Raw genomic sequence first — 21,454 nt, 5'->3', positions numbered from 1 at the left:
TGTAGTTTTCTTTTTTTTTTTTTTTTTGTTCTTCTTTTGCAGTGTGAGATGCTGGAATCCTTTTTGCTCTCATAGTTTTTTTAGGCACAGGAACCTGTAATTCCTCACAGCTTCAGGTTTCCAGAAAAAATACTTCAGCCTGCAGATGCAGAAGCCCCTGGTTTCATACAAGAGAAGCTGCTGCTGCTCTTTTGCTATTTAGGTCTTGAGAAGGTCTCCCAATATCATGTGATCTGTTTTAGATGAGAATCTTTCTGTCTGGCTCAGAGTGAACCATATTGATCTTGATTTTCTTTCTCCTGACGGCTGTTGAGAAACAGCTACAGTGGAGACTGTGAGCAGCCAGAAGAAAGAAAATCTAGAGGTCAGCTGAATTCAGCGATTGCATCGTGAATAGCAAACAAAAGCAGGTCTATCTTAATCAGAAAGAGATTTAATTTCACTGTTGGGCCTGAATGTGGCACTGAAGGGTCTAGTAAATAGAATGTTTTTGGTAATGTAAGTGTTTTTAATGTTTCGTTACATTTCTAATAGTTGTACTGACTTTCTCACGTAGTTTGGGGGAAATCTGAGACACTAGTTTACATTTGTTACATTACAAAATTAAGACACTTTACCCTACTGCCTACTGGTGATGGCCAGAGGGGCCGATGGCGCGATATGGCAGCCTCGCCTCTGTCAGTCTGCCCCAGGGCAGCTGTGGCTACAACCGTAGCTTGTCTCCACCAGTGTGTGAATGTGAGAGTGAATGACTAGTGGCATTGTAAAGCGCTTTGGGTGCCTTGAAAAGCGCTATATAAATCCAATCCATTATTATTATTATTATAAAATTTTGAGCAGAAGCGGGTAATCCACACCTTAGCATGATCCAACAAAGCTTTTTGTTATGTCAGGAGTGCTTTTTTTCAGTCCCAGTAAATTTTCAGTTGGGGTCAAGTCACACGACTGTGGAGGGAAAGCCACAGCTTCAGTAGTGTTTGGTCTTCTTTGGTTTTCAGTTAGTTCTTTCAGTGTTTTGATGTGTGTTTGGGGTCAGTGTTCAGCTGTAGTAGTAATTCTTCTACACAAAGATGCAAACCAGAGGGTGGAGCATGTCTCTAAAGAATGGAGTACTGCTTCTTCTTGCTCAGGGTGGAGTCCATTCTGTGTCCAGCTGCAGCAATGTTTTACTATGTGCTTAACTCACTGTGGTATCATTCTCTCTCCCATTTGTTTCCTCACGCAGACCCTTTTGTTACTGCCACAGATCTCATCATCACTCAGTATCTTCCATCACCCACAGCATTTGGTTTTGTTCTAAATGCTGCTTGTCCTCTGAGTCCACACAGCCTTCTTTTTGACTGTGCTTTTGCTGATTGGAGTCTTTTTGTTCTTGTGTTTGAAAAATCTGCCTGTGTGAGGAAAATGTTTTTCTTCCTCTCAGTGAGCAAAGCTTGTCTTCTGGTGGTGTGCCTACTTTTTCTTCTGCCTGACTGTGAGAAAACTGATGCAATTTCAAAGTGTTTTAGAGTGCCATACACGAGATTAGACACTGTGAAAGGGCCTCTTTGCTCAGAGTCTAACATTCTGCTGAGTTCTGATGCCATGTACCCCACTATCATAACGCTACTTAGCAGAGTACTACTGGAAACTTGAGGCCATATTTATACTGTATAAACAGCTGCAAGGTGATTTACTTTATAAAAGTCTCTGTTGAGTAGATCGAATCAACATTGGCAATACAACTATCTTGCTTTGACTTATTTTCTGACTTTAAAAGCTGCCTACAATATATATACAATACAAAATAGGGAAAATGTCCTGTGTGGGTTTTTTTGTTTTTTGTTTTTTGTTTTTTTAAACCATTTTCATTCAGCATGTGCCAACACAAACACAACTCTATGCGAGAGCTTCTTTTTTTGTGTCTTTTATTGCAATTATATATGTTATGTGTACCAATGTTCATTAAAAATAATTTTCCTTATTTCGCTGCCATTTTTAGGGGGGTCACCAAAGTGAGTCATCTGCCTTCATCCCACCTTATTCCTGCTGCATCCATTTATCTTTTCTGTGCTCTTCCGCTGGGAGCTCCATATTCAACATCCTCTGTCCAGTGTATCCACTATCCCTCCTTGGCTCTCCCAGACTTGTCTTGTCGTTTCAAATTTTGTCCATTCTGGTCACATCCAATGAAAATCTCACATCTTCAACTTTGCCACCTCCAGCTCAGCCTGCCACCAGACATCATAGCATGACTCACTACCATCTCTTTCACTTTTATTGCTATCCTTTTGTTGAAATCACCTCTAACTCTCTCCTCCACCCACTCCACCCTGCATGTACTCTCTTCTTTACCTCTCTTCTGCAATGTCCATTGCTTTGGATGGTTGACCCCAGGTATTTACCTCATCTACCTTTTCTACATATTCTCCTTGCATGTTCACATTTCAACCTGCCTCCTTTCATTCACTCAATCGTAATCTATTTAGCTTCTATTGCCCTTCATTCCTCTACTCTCCAGGGCATGCCTCCACCTCTCCAGGCTCTCTTTCACTTGCTCCCTACTCTCACCACAGATCACAATGCTGTCTGCAAACATTATAGACCACAGAGACTCCTGCGTGACCTCATCTGTCAACCTGTCAATCACCACTGAAAACAAAGAGCTCAGAGCTGATACCTGAGGTAATCCTAGTCCCACCTTGAACATATCTGTCACTCCTACCACACACCTCACCACTGTCTCGGTCCTCACACATGTCTTGCACAATCTTCACATTCTTCACTGCCACTCCTGACTTCCTCTTGCCGTTCCATTAAAAATTATAAAGAAAGATATTAAGATGAGTATTCATAAGCAGTTCCTCCTTTTTATCACATAAGTATTACCTTTCCTTACCTTTACCTTTATTACCTTTCCTAGAAATTTAAGGAAGTTTTTACACAAACGCAAAGAAACATGTCAACATAACCTTCTTCACAGCAGGCGTTCATAGGCAACATTTCAGTCCTGACTAATCTGTTGTCAAAGCTTATGATGCCAAGTGTGAAAAAGGGCTGGATGTTCAAGATATCTCTAAAAACAACTTTACTCCCCCACAATTTCTCATCATGTGTCATGAGAGATCTTTGGAGATTAGTAACAGATAATGCTCTTCAGGTGAGGTTTCATACCTGAGGTTTAGCGACAGTTTCACTGTCCTGCACCGTGCATTCCTGGACACTGACTCTCAAGCATCAGCTGACAGGAGGCAAAATATGTCACTTAGCTGGTCTGAGGAATGCCATATACACTTCAGGGCTGCTTTATGTGTTCTTTGTTGAGATATCATGTTCCTGAAAAAGAGCGAGGTATTGTGTTTTGGACTCACCCTCTACTCACCTATCTCTACATCACCTTTAGTGTCATTTAAAAATCTTGCAGGGAAATTGCAGGGTAAGGTTGAGTTACATGCAGATGACTGTTTGTGGTAATGTACCATTATTTCAGACTGATGATGATAGTGAAGGTATGTACTTTAGCACAGAGCAAGCTTTGTCACAGCACAAAGCATTTATTATTGAGGCAAAGAGGGGAAACAGTGCTGATACAGCTCCCTTCCTGCTTGTCTCAGGCAAGGGAAAGGCGCTTTATAATCACCAGGTGTCTGGATGTAAGAGTGCAATAGCTGTCCAAGCTCAAGAAGCTCTACTAATCTCATCCGTCAGACTAGTTCTCATTTCCATTTCCTTTTCACTTTCATTTCAATTTACTTGTTTCCTGGCACAAGTGCATGGCCGGATATTTCACAGAAAATAAGCTCTGCGTTTTGCGTTTTGACAATACAGTCCACGATTTATGGTATAATTTCCCAAGTGTTACTATGTTTTTTTTAATGTTTAAATTAAGTGTGAGTTTTTACTGGTAGGTGTAGTTAGACAATGGAGTAACAACAGAAAAGAAAAAGAAACAAATTATACTGTAAGTGTTTTTAAGTAATGAGTACCCGTGAGATACGTTGGAGGAAAGGACTTCTTACATTTTAATTAACCGTATTATCATTACGTGGTCTGTATTATTAAGTACCCTAACCCCCTAACCCCACAGATGTAGGTATAGTTTCCAAAGTGAGGAGCTTTGTAGGAGTGTGCCATCTTATTCTGAAGGGACATGAGGGACAATAAGGTTGAGACCTGGAATTTTGTGGAGTCATACCCTGTAGCCTAAAGAATAAAATAAACAAAATGGGAAATCAGTAATAACCACTTATCAACATGTAAGCAGGGGGCGGTTACAATACTGTATAACTCAGGTTCACCCTAAATATTAGGTAGTTACAGTGTAATAACAGCAGGTTGATCTAAGCTGTAATACATTTCTTGCACTTGACAGCTACTTCCAATCATTCCCTTACTCAACAGTTGTCACCACAGTTGGTAGCTCCACATGCGTGATTTTGCAGTTTTATGCAAGATGTCCTTCCTGACAAAACCCCAAAGGTGATTTGTGTCTTCAAGTGGAATCAAACCAGTGACCTTTCGCTTGTCAAGGAAATGTGGAAACGACTACACAGCCGTTGTGCTTAAAAATACTGTATAATTACCGTTTAAGATGGATAAACATTATCGTTTCTTCTAAAGGACAATTTCCTCTAATGGGAAAACCAAACAAAAACAAATAAATAATATATAAATAATATATTATTTTCAATTTCTTTGTTTCTAAATGTTTCATGCTACTTATTACTTTAAAATGCCCAAATATTTATATAGTGTAGTTTTTGTCCTCTTCTCTTTTAAACCGCAAATTGTGACTCCTTTGTTTTGCAGTACATACAGCAAATCGAAAATGTTTGGAAACTACAATTTATGTAGGTATTATGAAGTACTTCCAATAAAATATAAATAAAACATAACCATATTTCGTTGTATTAAAGTATACGTGTAAGCATAATTTAAAACAATGTTCACCGTGACTGAAAAAATAATTTTAAAAAAAGGGGGTGTCTGTTTGGTATCTTCCTGTACTAACTGTGTGGAATCCGTCTGTTTTGTCCCTCGCTGGCTGCCGTGGTGCCAGAGGGGTTGCCTGGAAACGGCGGAAACGTTTGGGCGCAGCAGCGATGGAGAAGTATGAGAAAATCAAAGTTGTTGGAAGAGGAGCTTTCGGGTAACGTCTGGCTATACTTACACTTTATATGTAATTTATAAAAGTTCTTTTATGTCACACACATCAGCCTGTCTGTAAACGCTGCGCTGTCAGGAGCGAAAGAGGAAAACAATTTTTCCCCTTAAAAAGAAGTAACGGAAATCGTCAAACGTGCGAAGAAGACGACGACGGAGAAGGACGTGTTACCAGAAGTAACAGAGCACTGGACGCGATTTATTTACTTTAAAAACCAGCTATCTGAAAGGCATGTAGAGGTCAGATGAGTGTTAAAGTCTGCCAAAGTCACCAAAAATGTTTACCACCCTCGGTCAAACCCTATATACATTATATTGTCAAAAGTATTTGGTCATCTGCCTTCACACGCATATGAACTTGAGTGACATCCCATTCTTAATTCATAGGGTTTAATTTTATGCTAGTCCAGCATTTGCAGTTATAACAGCTCCAACTATTCTGGGTAGGCTTTCAACAAGCTTTAAGGGTGTGTTTATAGGAATATTAGACCATTCCTCTAAAGGCGGATTTGTGAGGTCAGACACTGATGCTGGAACAGAAGGACTGGCTCCCAGTCTCCGCTCTAATTCATCCCAGAGGTGTTCTGTCGGGTAGAGGTCAGGACTCTATGAAGGCCAGTGAAATTTCTCCACACCAAACTTGCTCTTCCATATTTTTATGGACCTTGCTTTGTGCACTGGTGCACAGTCATGTTGGAACAGGAAGCAACTTAGCCGCTGCTGTTCCCAATCTCTTCCACTTTATTATAATACCACTAAAAGTTGACTGTGGAATATTTAGAAGTGAGGAAATTCATAACTGGACTGGTTGCACAGGTGACATCCTATCACGGTAGGCTACCACGCTGGAATTCACTGAGCTCCTGAGAGCGACCCATTCTATCACAAATGTTTGTAGAAGCAATCTGCATGCCAAAGTGCTTGATTTTATATACTTATGGTTATGGAAGTGATTGGAACACCAAATTTCAGTGATTTGGATAGGCGACTGAATACTTTTGGTAATATAGTGTTAGTTGGTCCAGATGACAGGGTAAGATGACAAATGAGTGTAAATAGTTTGTAACCAGCCTACAAACTGAATTTCAAAGTTTAACTCTAATTTTTTTTTTATTAAACTTCAACTAATTGAATGAGTTTTTCTGGAGTTTTGAAAAAGAATATGTGTTGGCTAGTGTTTTATGAAAGAGGCACTGAAGTCTTAAATTGAATGAAACTTTTAATCTTTTAAGTGTCATGAAGATATATAATTTTAGCTGATAAACAAAAACCCCAAGAGGTCATAAAACACTACAACTATTTTTCCAATCACAAACTTTATAGCCAATGACAAAAACACTACCATGTCACATATGAATAAATATTAATTTGATGGTCAAAGATGGTCAAAGAGTCGGTTTTGCTTAGGAAGGTTTCTGCATGAAGTGACCTGGAAGAATAAACATTGCAGGCATAATCGGAGCTGGTTGAATTCTCTAAGTACTAAGAAAAAGCAATTCACATATTTATGTGTGATTTTCAATTTTATGTGCTAAACCTTTATAGCTTATTTTTAAATGATCAATATTATGCTACTGTCATAAAATCTGCTTGTTGTTGCTTTACACGAAGAAGGGAGCTTTATAAGTAGGAAAAGCTCCATAAATAAAGATTATGAGCTATATTGAGTTACACTAGATCATCAGAAAATATGACTGAAGTAAATAATCTCATTTTGACTGGTATGGTATACACTTTATGAGCTCCATGTCCCTGTTCATTTAAATGTCCAGCCTTGCTAATGAAGTTTTACTGTATTTCTTAGGGGTGGTTCTCTTTTTATGTGACTGTGTGAAACAACATGACACAAACATGTTTAAAATTTAGTTGTTGTCTTCACTCTTCTGAAAATCCACAACATCTGCCATCACATTTTTAAGAAGCTGTGTATAGTGTAAGTAAAGTTGGATTCTTTGAGGACCGTCCTTCTCTTTTCCTTATAGTGTCCATTACACCTGACCATTAAGGTCAAGGTAAAGAATTTTTTGGACTATTTGTCCACAGCATATATATATTAATTGGAGATGAGAGGGCAGTGGGAACAAAGCGTAGCTGAAGGTAATCAAACGCAAGTAAAGACAGACAGGAGGTAAAAAACTGAATCAAGATGAGTAATCTGACTATCAAAGCAAAACTGAAAATAATTGAACATTCAAAACATAATAAATAAAGCCAGACAAAAAGACTCACAATAAAGATGATCATAGAGACAGGGGGACACAAAGACTGAAACACTGGGCAGACTAGAATAACAATCCAATCAAAATAGGAACCGAAACTCAACAAATTCCAAAAAATCAATTTTCAGTAACATCTCAGAAACCTCAGGACTGTAACACAAATCAAATATACTTTTCAGGTACACAGATGGAGAAAGCTTCTGATGTCTTCTGAAACAAAATCAACTAATCTAACCCAAATATAGCAGAAATTTCATTTGTAACATTGACATTTATTATTTTCATTCTATTTGTCTGAATTCCAACTTGTGATCAAAATACCATAGAGGCAGGAAAAAGAAATCTTGTTTTCCATACCTGTACATTCATATCACTTTGAATTGGTGTTGGTCATACTTCACATCTGAATGATAAAACTGTCATTAAAAGATGGCCTGTTTGATGTTTGCACAATGAGACATGGGATTGTGCTGCTTACATTTCATAAATAATGCACATCAAGTGGATTTATCCCGAGCCTGAGCTGCTCTGCTCATTTTGCAGTTTATTTATAACTACTTAAATAATCCATCAGAGGTGGGAAGTCACAAGGTCCTGATCTGCACAGCTGTACTTTTATGTCAGTACTTTATTTGAATAGAACACAATGTTGATCCCACAGCATGGCAGAGTTATTTTTTGAGCCCAGATGTTAAATCGGCTGATAAAGTGTTATTATTTTTCTACATAAAAGAATCCAGTCAGGTTATATGCTAAGAAGACATGCACTGTGTTTGTGTCCCTTCCATTTATTTCTCTTTTTATTCTGTGCCAGCCATGTGTGGGAGTAGTTCTTAAAGGTTAGTACAGAATGCTGTGAAAGGGTCAGATTTTTCAGATTCTCTATTCTTTTACAACTTTGTCTCACATTAGCTTAAAAATCTTAAGTTAAATATTGAGGTTATTTTACTGTGTTACTGTGTTTATTTGGTTCACATTATCGCTTCCCCAGAGAGTAACGTGTAATAAATCAGTGCCAAAGCTTAACTCATTCACTGCCAGCCATTGGCAGTGAATGAGTTAAACCCATTGACTCATTCACTGCAATTGACGGCTATAGACGTCAATGGCAGTGAATGAGTTAACAATGTCAAATCTAAACTTCAGCAAATCACCCTGCTCATATTTATTCAGGAAACGGTATCTCTCATTCTTCTTCACTTTGCTCTGCTGTCAGGATTGTTCACCTGTGCCGCAGGCGCAGCGACGCGGCCTATGTCATCCTTAAGGAGATCCCGGTGGAGCAAATGTCACGAGACGAGCGTCTGGCAGCACAAAACGAGTGTCAGGTGTTGAAACTGCTCAACCACCCAAATATTATAGAGTACTATGAGAACTTCCTGGAAGACAAGGCCCTAATGATAGCGATGGAATATGCTCCAGGTAACCTTGCTATAATATCTTATTACACATCTCCCTTTTGTTAATTGTACAGCATGTTACTTTTCCCATGATATAGTCCTGCAGGGCTCCATACCTTTGCTGGTTCCCATCATGTTAGGCCTGGGAATACCACATGAGGCTGTGTGATAGTATTACAATTCAGAAATCTGTTTATCTATAATGTAAAAAATGTAGATTGCCATTAGTGAGGCCAGCCTTCTGCACAAATGCACCAAAACAAAAACCTAAAATCATGAGGCTTGGATCTTTATATTTCCATACTAAAGACGAGGACTTTGCCAAGGCCTCTAAAGTTCTGCAATGCATTTCTAAATGACATTTTCTCAATTTGTGATTGGTTAAGTAGCTTGTTTTGCCAGTGGAACTGCCATAGCTTACAGATATTGGTGCACGTACATTGTTTTGATTCAGATATAAAACCTTACATATTTTGGTGTTTTATGAGCATTTTTCACTCATTATCTTTTCTTTGTCATTGCTCCAACTATTCTAGCAGTAGTTTGTTTGATTTTTTGGTAAATATATCCTGCCTGGATTTATTGTCATATTTTTTCACATGAAAGAAAATTATTGAAAAAGTACATGGACTTTAGTTTTTGTTAAAGTTCAGATTTTGCGGCTGTAAACATCCAAAAAGTCTATTTGTTGCAGATAAAAGTGTTGATGTGATTTATTTACATGGCTGGATTACTTATTTTTTCTAATGCTTACAGTAACATTTCACTTGAGCAACAAGGTCACCTGCTGTGATCTTAAAGCCCTTTAAAGCCTTTAAAATCCAATGTTAATTGGCTGTAATATCATTTCATTACTCAGACCAACATAGTAACTTCCATTATGGTTCCAACAAACCAAAGTCATCTGTGTTGTTTATTCTTCCCTTCATGTTTTCTCCATGCAGGTGGGACGCTGGCTGACTACATACAGAAGCGCTGTAACTCGCTACTGGACGAAGACACCATCCTTCACTTCTTTGTGCAGATCTTGCTCGCCCTGTACCATGTTCACAACAAGCTCATCCTGCACAGGGACCTCAAGACTCAGAATATTCTTCTTGACAAACACCAGATGATTGTCAAAATCGGAGACTTTGGCATCTCCAAGATCCTCGTCAGCAAAAGCAAAGCTTACACGGTGAATCGTCTTACCTCTTCCCTTCATTTTTAGAATTCTAAATTGCATTCTGAAATGGAATTAAAACCTCCTTTATTTCCTGTTACAGGTTGTCGGGACCCCTTGCTACATCTCCCCGGAGCTGTGTGAGGGAAAGCCGTATAACCAGAAGAGTGATATCTGGGCTTTGGGCTGTGTGCTGTATGAGCTAGCAAGCCTCAAGAGAGCCTTTGAGGCTGCTGTAATAAGAGCATATACTTTATACTGTCCCATTTTGGGTGTGATGATAATACTGCATTATTGTTTTTACATTACTCTTCTTCTCCTTAAATGTATAAATTATAAACTCTTGCTGTGTGCAAAGGCATTCAAACCATTAGAGCTACTCTGTTTACACAATGGGGGATTCTTAAAATTTCTCAGAATATTTCATAAAAGCACCCGCATGTTGTCCCACTTTAAAGCACAAACAGATTGCTACTGCTTCTGATATCCACTCAGATCAATAATTCATTCAAATCTTTTTTGCTTTTGCTCAAGTCTGTTTTCACTACCGATTACACTGCGGTTTAGTGCTGTGAAAGATTCTTGTTTTGACAAGGATTTAGGGTAGATGAGAGATTATGCTTTTCACATCAATCTGTGATGCATCTTATGATTTCACTCCTTCATTTTTCTCTCAGAATCTCCCCGCCCTCGTTCTGAAGATCATGAGCGGCACCTTTGCTCCGATCTCAGACCGTTACAGCCCAGAACTCCGACAGCTAATTCTCAACATGCTCAATTTGGATCCATCCAAACGGCCTCAACTCAATGAAATAATGGCTCTCCCCATATGCATCAGGCCCCTGCTTAACCTCTACACAGATATAGGAAATGTAAAAATGCGCAGGTACAGTCTTTTTGCTTAATTAATAATGAAATAAGATTATTTTAACTACAAGAGTTTTGATGTCAGATTGAGATTTATTATGTTTTGTGTAGTGACTTCTGTCTTTATCAATATCTTCTTTTCTTCCAGGATTGAGAAACCTCTGTCTACGGTGCAAACTGGTCCTCAAGGTAGACCAGGAGGGAGAGTTCCTGCCAACAGGTCAAGAGGTGAAGCATGTAGTTATTTGACCATAGTACTGGCTGATCTAGACTGATAGCGTCAGTTACAAAAATTGTTGTTTGCTTTTTTTGGGCTGAAACAGACAGATCAGTTGGTTTAGGACCAGGAAAGGTGCATTCCCTCCCGCTGTCTTCTGTGTATACGTGGGGAAGTGGCATCTCGACCCCTCTCCGCCTCCCGATGCTCAACACGGAAGTGCTTCAGGTCTCTCTGGGCCGCACTCAAAAGATGGGTGTGACCAAGACTGGCCGTTTGATTACATGGGAGGTTTGTGTGTGTGTGTGTGTGTGTGTGTGTGTGTGTGTTCTTTGTTTTTTCTTTTTCTTTTTTTTACTTTGACTGCTTTTCCTGAAGTACAAATGTTCCCTGTAACTCTGACACAGTGCAAAAGGAGCAGCTTTGATCTGATATGCTCTCCTCAGCCTTGCTGATGTTTCCACTGTTAAACGTCCAAATATAGCTGAAAGAAATTATGAGCCAGTACTTGTTGTAGCAAACAAGAAAATCCCAGAAAGTTTTAAAGACTCAAATAGCAATATTACAGGACAGCATTGTTATGGTTGCTTGGAGAAGCTACAGTACTAAACAGACAACATCAGATTGAAGGATTTTAGCACTTTTTTATCCATATTTTGAGTTTTAAGATACTCTTGGAAAAGCATAAATTCTCTACATGGGTATTTGTATACTTTAAAAGTAACATCTGGAAGGCTTGAATATTGCAGACTCGTGATTTCCTCTTATTCTGTTACTGCCATAAAGAGACTCTCTGCTCACTTTAGTCTAATAACATTTTTTGTCACAGGCTCCATCAGTGGGGTCCTCTGAGGCCAGTCTTCCTGGTGTGGTGGAGCAGATCCAGCCTCAGTTTATTTCTCGCTTCCTCGAGGGTCAGTCTGGAGTCACCATCAAGTCTGTGTCCTGTGGTGATCTCTTTACCACCTGCATGACAGGTAGGTGGGCCATTTGTCTTTGGATACCCATCAGAGAGATCACAGCCGTGCCAATCAGTTTAGTTAGGAGCTGTGCTGTAGAAAATCTCTTTATGCTCATCCCCTAAAACACTAAACCGGTGTTTGAGTGCAAACTTTGGATACAGCCAACCATCTCTTTATCTTGATATTGTGAATCTACCTGAACATAACCCTCATGCTTGCCTGGCAGTTAGGAATGGTTGTTTCTCTCATTCTCACACTGTGGTACACTCACAGCGTGTTTTTGAAGGGTTTTGTCAACCCATCCAACACCACAAAGCCGATAACACAGGATTAAAGACTCTTTTCTCTTAGCTCATGTCTCTTTCATCAGTTTTCACTGTTGTGTTGCAGATTAGTGTTTCCTAGATGGGGATTAGAAGCATTCTGTTGGCCTCTGTAAGAATACACCTACACTCATCAACTAATAGTCCTGTTAATCCCTTCTTTTCATTTCCAATTTGCAGACAGGGGCATTATCATGACGTTTGGTAGTGGAAGCAACGGCTGTCTAGGACACGGGAACTTCAATGATGTAACACAGGTACACTATTTGAATGCCTTAGTAAATGCAATGATAGCTGCCAGTGTAAGAAATTAGGTATACCCTAATAAAAGTAATACAGTTAAAGGCAACAGCTTCTTTGTAAATTCCACTCAAATCAACTTGTTTAGATTAATAAAGGTGGATTACATGTTAAAGAAATCTCTCAATCAGTAGAAATTCTGTGACCCTGAAGTTAGTCTATAATACCATTTAATCAGCAGTGCACTACTGGAAACACTGTGTGGTTTAGGTGAGAGAGCTAGTGTGCAGGAGGCAGCGCACATGATGCCCACTAGCTAGTGGTGAATGTGCTGGAATATTAGCTGGGTTGTTGGAACACTGGAGCAAAAAAATACAGACGTCGTCCTAAAAAGCTGACAGGTTAGACTTCATTCCACACGCTTCTACACAAGCTTGTGTGTGTTTTGCAATTTCACAGTGTTAAAATAATGTCTTTTTTTCATGGCTTGATGTGCTCTCCCTCATATTTTTACAGAAAAGCACACATTAAAAGCAGACGTGCCTTAACATGTACAATGAATTGATAACAATGAAATAATAATGGATGAATGAATAATTAAAAGACTTTATAGAAAGAGATGGTCGTTAAAAAGACATTTTTAAAATTTATTAGGCAATAGATAGTACAGAAGCAGACAGGAAACAAAGGGAGAGAGAGGAGTGAATTCAACCAAGAATGATGCAGTTTCATTTTATACAGTTAAATGAATGCTATGAGGGCGCAACGTCCCTACAGATTTTTGATGAAAAGCTTTCATTTCATTGATGACACTGTTTTTGTTCTCAGCCCAAGATAGTGGAGGCCCTGCTTGGTTACGAGCTCATTCAGGTGTCCTGCGGTGCTTCCCATGTTCTCGCTGTGACCAATGAAAGAGAAGTTTTTGCCTGGGGAAGAGGAGACAATGGTATAGTAAACAAACCAGTTTTTATTTTCTTCTTTTTGGTGTTTGCTTGTGTGGTTTATGACAGCTGCATCTCAACACAGAGCTTAATGGTTGGGTCTCTGTCTGAAAGGTCGCCTCGGGCTCGGCACCCAGGACACCCATAACTCTCCACAGCAAGTGTGTTTACCTGGCGACTTTGAAGCCCAGAGGGTGGTGTGTGGAGTTGACTGCTCCATGATTATTAGCAACCAGCACAGCATTGTGGCATGTGGAAGCAACAGGTGACTATTCTGGTTCTTGATTCAAAAGTGTGACAAAAATGAGGAAGTGATGAGCAGCGTTATATAACGCTGAGACAACGTTTTCACTCCATGTTTTCCGTAAAAAATGCTAACATTTTTTCACTCTATAAACTCTATCATGTGGGTTGATGGTGGTAGGTTAAAAGGTCAGAGAGGTACTTTCCTAGTGCACAACGTGTGAGACAGCATTCTCTTAAAATGACAAAGCCTTTGCATTCACTCAGCGCTAATCCCGCTCTCTCAGAGAGGATGTATGTGTGAATAGGAGAGGGCAAGAGTAGTAAACAGCTTTGTTCACACTTCTGTGGCTTACAGACATGAAATACATACACAGTAGCAGTGAACTCAGCTCCAGACCTTAAACATGTATTGAATACTTGATAAATATGAAACTAAAAGATTACTGGCATTAAATGATAATTATTCTTCATTGATGGGTAAGAAGAACTTTATTGCACGATATTCATCAAAGTGTTCCAAAAATAGCAGGTGGAACTATTTATATACCATGAAACTTAACAGACTTCATAGCCAACGGGATGGAAACTTGATACACATGATAGCAAACTAGACTGGAACGTCTGCCTACTTGGGATTTTTTCTATATTACATAATGTCAGATTTGTTTTCTGGATTTCACCGATTGCAGCTTTTAGCCAAAAGGCAAAAAAGAAACGATACTTATGAGCGAGTGCTGGTAATGTGTTTGTTTACAGGAAACAAACAGTCTTATATTCTCAAATGTATGCATGCTTAAACAAACACTTAAGATTTGGACGAATACTACAGCATTGTGTCTGTTAAAAATGTTTGTTTTGTTGTTTTATTGTACTCAGGTTCAACAAGCTTGGCCTGGATATGATCACAGCTGGAGAGGAACCGAATCCCTTGAATCAAGTGGAAGAAGTTCATTCTTACACTCCAGTCCAATCAGCCCCACTCAACACTGAGAAGATTGTTTACATTGACATTGGAACGGCGCATTCTGTCGCTGTTACAGGTTCAAGAAATTCACAATATTATTCTCTTTTTTGGAAAGAGTCTCGTTTGTAGCTATTATAGCATTTCTTTGCGAGTGCCTTTGTATGTTAAGTTTAAGTCCAAAGGTGGACCCAAATACAGACTGGCACACAGAGTAATACACAAAGCAAGCTTTACTTTCATGCTGACAATAAGTTCCAGGGAGGAAAAAAGGGTGACTAATCCAAAAGTACAAAAACTGCCAACAAGCACATGACTTAGAAGCAGCACCTTATGAGAGAAGCAGGTGGTACAACAGATGAGTTGACAAAGAGGAAGACAGAACTACTTATACACAGAGGGCTGATTGGAAATGAGAAACAGAAGGGAAACCAGACAAAGGTGAAAACTATCAAGATGATCAACAAACAAGGGATAAAATCCAAAGCAGGATACAAGAGAAATCTAGGTATCAGAATAAAGCAGGAAATTAATCAAGGACACAACTAAAGGATAAATAAACTAATTTGAGGGGAACACAGAAAGACTAAATAGAGAGAGGAGCAGATATTTTAAATAGCTGATTGTTAGAGATTGCTTAACGGCAAATGTTTTTCCTCTTTTTGCATCTATACAGTCTGTTTATCTGCATCCAGAACCTGCTCAAATGTGATTGGTTAGCACCCAGACTAAAGCTGACTAGAAAAACAGAAACCAGAAAGATTGAAGAGATTAGCCCTGACAAAACTGCAGTAGTTCCCTTGCTTTTGACAGCATTGGGTTTAGTGGGATGCAACAAAGAATCCTGAATAATGTCTGTGACCTCTTTCTTTTTTTTCCCGCAGACCCTTGTCAGGCAACTGCGGTACAAAAATTAATATTACTGCAATTCATTAAAAACGTAAATTTTTCTTATCCGCACAAGGGAAAAGCTGCTAACAAAGTAATTTCACCACAAGTGTAATTCCTAAATTTTTTCTTGGTTTATGTCTCCACGTTTTCGTTGTTCAGAAAATGGTCAGTGTTTCACCTTTGGCAGCAACCAGCATGGTCAAATTGGCTCCAGCTCCCGACGTAGCAGCCGTGCCCCCTGCAAAGTGTCTGGCCTGCAGGGCATCACTGTGGCTGCCTGTGGTGACGCCTTCACCTTAGCCATAGGATCTGGTGAGTAGATGCATTTATTGAGTCATGTTTGTAACATTGCAACAGATTTCTTTTTGAACCACGTTTCTTTTGAGACTTGAGTTTTGTGAACAAGAATCCTCAAAATATGTTGGATGGCTGACAGAGGAAACTGCAATATAGTTTTAAGTAAAGTGTGATATCAGGTTAATATACTTATGAGTAGAAAAGAGTAAATATCACGTCTTGAAGTTTTTGAAGACCCTGCACACCTGCAAAGGGGCTTTCAGTTTTTTCTGGCTGCCGTTCAGGTTGAAGATGGGCCGGGGATGTAGTACAGTTTGAGAGTTGACTGGATTACTGGAACCAATAAGAAGGAGAAAAGTGTGTGTACACACAGCTTAAGCTGCAATCAGGCCAAATCTGTTTTTCTGGCAAGGGAGACTTGCTTGGTATGCCAGAGAAACATAAACGGTGAGAACTACCATGTCTAATTATATTAGCCAATGAAACTATAAATTACTGTTAGACATTTCTTTTTACCTCTCAGCTGTAAAAGACTGATGGGGTATTATCATCAACCTGCCGGGTAGGTGATGTGGAGTCCCAAGTTTGTGAATGCAGTAACTGACATAGGAGTTTCAAATTGATACCATAGGTATAACTATAAAAAAAACAACAACGAAAAAAACGGGTGACTTCAAATCGATAACTTAAGAAGGAAGTCAACTAGGATTTTGAAATGGATAACATTAGATTTAATCTGATAGAGACCACATTTCATTGATAGCTGTTGTTTAGCTGCTTTACATGGGTATTTTATTATATCTCAATTTGACTCTGACTGGCTGTGTCACCACACAGTTATAATGTACAACACCAATTCTGAAAAAGTTGGGACCTAGGAGTTGGTAGCCTGAGAGCTCGACAGTCATAAACATTCCGTATTGATTTCTCTAAATTCTCTGAAATCTTTGATTATGTATTTACTGCAGATTACAAGAGATTCACAATTTAATTTTGAGGAACATTGTTCAGAAATTGTTTCACAATTTGTATATGCAGTTTTTTGCAGATTGGTGAACCTTTGGTCATCTTTACTTGTGACAAACTGCCTTTCTAAGATGATCTTTTTATACCCAGTTAGTTGCTGACCTGTTGGCGATTAAACTAATGATTTGCAAACAACTACCCGTACTGTTCCTCCAGCCGTTTCTATTTAGTACCACTTACTTTCTCCAGCCTCTTCTTGCCCAATGCCAACTGTTTTGAAATGCATTTCTATGATTAAATTAAAAATATTCAAAATATATTTCTTAATATCGTCATTTTGTCACTTTAAACATTTGATATGTTTTCCATGCTCTATTATGAGTAAAATATGGGTTTTATGAGATTTGCAAATAATTGGATTCTCTTTGGACAGCATCTCAAGTTTGTCAGAAGTGGGTTTATAGCGTCAACTCCAAAATAAAGCCGATAAAGATGATCATTGCGGTAGATTCTTCAGCAAGTTTCACATTTGTTCAGGATTATTTTCACGCCATCCCAAAGATAAACCCACGGAGCCATCAGTTAAAGACCTGTGTGAATTAATGCATGCTGGGGTTCTGACTCTCAATTTGGTGACCATCCTCTTCTTCTTCTGTTTCTGTTCTCTGCAGAAGGGGAGGTGTACACGTGGGGCAAGGGGGCCCGTGGCCGCCTGGGAAGAAAAGAGGAGGATTCTGGGATACCAAAGCCAGTGCAGCTCGATGAAAGTCACCCGTTCGCGGTGACATCGGTGGCTTGTTGTCATGGCAACACCCTGCTGGCAGTGAAACGTAATATTTCACTCATTACCCTCTGTTAACAAACTCTGTGAGATGTTGGGATGTGGTGAAATATCACTACTCCCCAGATGAAAGACAAGCTTAACTCGAGACAAGGTCCCCCGATAACATCAGCAGAGTTGCATGTTCATCTGTGTACAATAGTGAAAGGACTCATTTGTAAGTTTGAAAGCTCAGCTGTGGCGAAAAATGTGGAGTACTTCCATCTTTTACAGACGGGGTGCCAGGGGGTTTGTTTACACAAGAAACTAGTTTTTATGCTACAAATATAATTTTTATCTGCACACTAAAAGTAATTGTAGGTCACAGAGGTCTATGGAGTGGAACAGAAAATGGCAGTATAAACAGTGATGGTACAAAACTGAGGGCTTGGATTCCACTTTATATTTGAAAACAGCTGCAGAATTAGAGAAGATTAAACTGCATCAGAATTCAATAAGTGACAGAGATGCTGGTAATCCAGCAACAGGCTGCAGGGCTGCTGTTTAAATGGTTCTCAGGCCTGAGCTGAGCAGCAGATATATAGAGACCAACCACTGTGAGAGGTTTAGATTACAGTACAGACCATTGCACAAGTGCCCAAGTGAGTGAGTTTCACCCTTCTAACTCAAACACTTCAACATTAAACAACAGAAATGGAAAGAAACGGAGGGTGGTCCTAAAGGTCCAGTATAAAGATAAAGAAGGATTGTTTTGAGCTCTGAATCATGCAAAGCTTTTTTTTTTTTTCTAAGAGTCGAGAGATAAAATTGTTTGTATAGTTTTTTTGGACAACAAGAATGGTTCGTCATGTAGGTCAATGTTTTCTCTACGTGACCTGATGTGTGTGGATGATATGACACATGCTTGAACAATGTTTCAGTGATCAGGATCTGGTGAACATTAGGAAACACATATGTGAAGGTCAAAAGCTAAAACACACAAGTACAAAATCACCAGGTTTTAAAGTTTTCCTTAAGGAGGAAAGAATTAATTTAATTGAACACAAAATTAGTTCACAAACCTCTGAAAGGAACTTAAATTCTTAATGTGAGCTTTAAATTGTGAGTGGAAGGCAAAAGTCTTCACAACAATTACTTGAAGACAGAATTAATTAATTATTAATTACTTTAAACAATGAACAGAGAAAATGTAGATAATTGTGTGCAGATGTAGCTGTGGAGTCACTGTGAAAAGCAAACATGTTTTTCTGGTCCAGTAGCCCAGTAGTAGTAATTGTGATTAAACAATACCAAAGAAAATGCAGCACTGCAGACCATTTCTCCAAAATTTGTAATATTGATCCTAAATTTAAAAACAAATAAGACCTGAAGTTCTTTTGTATTATGTCGTATTTTTGCCTATATTAGTCATGAGTGAAAAAGCAGATGGAGAAAGAAGAGAGCGGAACATCTGGACAGCAGGAATCACTCTGTTGCAGTGTTAAAATTTCCATTAGACTAGTCAGGACTACCAGACCTCCTGTAAAACATGACAAGCTCTTACTGATATTCATTTAACTGTCAGCCTCATTATTGGCCCACTGATTTATTGGGTTAATACTTTTTGTGCAACAACAGACGAGTTGTTTGCTGCTGGTTCAATTCATTCATCGATTAACCTGCTAATTGTTTTCTTTGTGGGATGAATGAATATTTTGTCTAACCAATGTCAAAATGTAGCGAAGATTTCAAGCCAAGGTGGCATCTTCAGATTAATTCAGTACAAAAACCAAAAGCTGTTTATCTTACTGTTGTATTTAAAGGAGAGAAGATAGAACCAGTTCCCAATTAGGTCAAACACTTGCACCTGATTCAGCTCTACTGACATTGCCATTCTGTTTCTGCTTCAGCTCTGCTCGAGGAGGCCATCTCCAGATGATCTTGTCTTGAAAAATAACCCACTCTGCGGCCATCGTGAGACCCGACAGCAGACTGTGGAGGAGGACCGCTTCCTCCTAGAGACCCATCTGTGCTGAATTTAGAAAGATTTCCTTTCAAACCCCAGCTGCAGCCTCAGCCTTTCTCTCTCTATCTATTTTTCTTTCAGGTGTTTCATTCAATGGTTTGATTTCATGATGCAAAGCACAAAAAAAGGTCACAGCCTTGCTGCAGGTTTTATCTCACATCAGGTCGGTGAAAGGAATGTTGCAACACAGATACTGAAGCTAGATTACAGGAAGTCATTAGGCTGGGCTCATGCAGTGAGCTATTGTGCGCTCTCATGTGCAGTGTCAGCACAAGAAAGACCATTAAAAGGTCAAACTGGTTTGAGCTCTCTCAAGCAGCCGGTCAATGAAACGAAAAGAATGAAGCCACTTGAGCGTTCATCAGACAAATGAAGTCAGCACCACGTCAGTGGTCACTTTGCGATTTATTGGATTACAGCGGTGTTCGAACCACATAACGACGGACCGAGCTGTGTCTGAAACCACTCGCTTGTTCGCTCATTCACTTTTGTAAGATAAACAGCAGTTCAATGAGAGGAGTGAAAGGAGATTTCAGACTGTTTACTGACTGCAGCAGGAAATGGTGCACATGCTGGGCTGTTTTCATTCCAGTGTTGGACTCTGAACAGCAGATGAAGTTCACAGTTTTATCATTATTGTCCTTGTAACTCATTGAAATCATGTTGCTGTACAGAACAGTGTGAAAACTGTTCATGTGATGACCAAAATCAAAACCTGCCAAAGTGTTCAGAGTACAGTAACTATTTCATTCAATGCCTCACTCTGATGCAGACACAACCATGCTGAAAAGGGTTAACAACAAATGAAAATACCACAATGTTGAAAAGCCCCCATTGTAGTAAATGAAGACAAACTACACCGCCTCAATTTAACTAAAGAAATAAGGGTCTTCCGTTGGGTTGAAGGTTCAGTAAGATCCTAACCCCACTGAGAATCTTTGGGATGTGCTGAAGAACATGTTGCACAGCGGTGAGGATCTCCCCTCATCAATATGAGATATTGGAAAATAAATGTCACAGCTGAGGACCTTTTTTGGGCCAGTCAATGTAAACTTGAACCTGTAATAATGAACGATTTGAAGAAAGTTGCACACAGAACCTGAAGTCCTAATAATGCAAAGTGGGGTCAGTTTGAAGTACTTTATATGCTGCTGCATGGCTTCATTTCCAATAGTAAATCCAGAGATCATCTGCAGTTACATGATTATATTCTGTATTTAGGCTGAGAGCAGTCTGAGACTGCACAGCTCAGCTTAGGCTGGAAGTTCTGTCTCTCCAGAGACGAGGGGTAGATTGACTGTCTCAATTCAATTAATGATTGGATGAAAAATATTTGAATTTAACTCAGACAAAGCAAATGTCTCTATTTCCCACTCCAGAAAGCATATACCTCTATATCCGTTTTCTTTCTCATTCACCCTAAAAGCTAACAACACAATCTTGAGATCATTTTTGATGTTTGACTTCTGATATTCACATCAAGGCTCTTGCTTGTTCACTGTAAGAAAAATTGCTCAAAAAGTGAACAAGAGATGCTCGTTCGGGTCTTCATCACCTCCTGCTTGGATTATTGTACTGCTCTATTTTCTTGTCCGCCAAAGCGTTTATTAATCGCCTCCAATCTGTCCAAAATGCTGCTTCAAGGATTGTAACTCGCTCTCAAATTCTCTCATATCACCCCATCATTACAGCATCTGCACTGGCATCCAGTCACGTTTAGGTATCATCTTGAAATCTTGGTTCTTACTTTCATGGCTTTATGAGGTGAGGCCCTCACTTACATCGCCTGTCTACTCAAATCCTTAGGCTGGCTGATAGAGGTCTTCTTGTGGTT

General features: G+C 39.3%; 1 protein-coding gene across 1 annotated transcript; it reads left to right on the top strand.

Moving 5' to 3' along the window:
* Window positions 1–5,029: 5,029 nt before the first annotated feature.
* On the top strand, window positions 5,030–19,920 carry nek8 (NIMA-related kinase 8). The gene is made up of 15 exons (XM_085430477.1): window positions 5,030–5,128; window positions 8,578–8,783; window positions 9,706–9,938; window positions 10,027–10,158; window positions 10,601–10,809; window positions 10,939–11,018; window positions 11,114–11,298; window positions 11,837–11,984; window positions 12,473–12,549; window positions 13,361–13,478; window positions 13,588–13,738; window positions 14,596–14,759; window positions 15,731–15,883; window positions 17,506–17,664; window positions 19,505–19,920. The coding sequence occupies exons 1-15, from the start codon at window positions 5,082–5,084 to the stop codon at window positions 19,531–19,533; spliced, it is 2,091 nt and encodes a 696-aa protein (XP_085286603.1). The 5' UTR covers window positions 5,030–5,081; the 3' UTR covers window positions 19,534–19,920.
* The last annotated feature ends 1,534 nt before the right edge of the window (window positions 19,921–21,454 follow it).

The sequence above is a fragment of the Copadichromis virginalis genome, linkage group LG14 (assembly GCF_057382275.1).
Source record: "Copadichromis virginalis isolate Kocher_CV1m ecotype Utaka linkage group LG14, C_Virginalis_male_GT1.1, whole genome shotgun sequence".
NCBI classification, from domain to species: domain Eukaryota; kingdom Metazoa; phylum Chordata; class Actinopteri; order Cichliformes; family Cichlidae; genus Copadichromis; species Copadichromis virginalis.
This window is presented reverse-complemented; position numbering and strand designations above follow the sequence as displayed.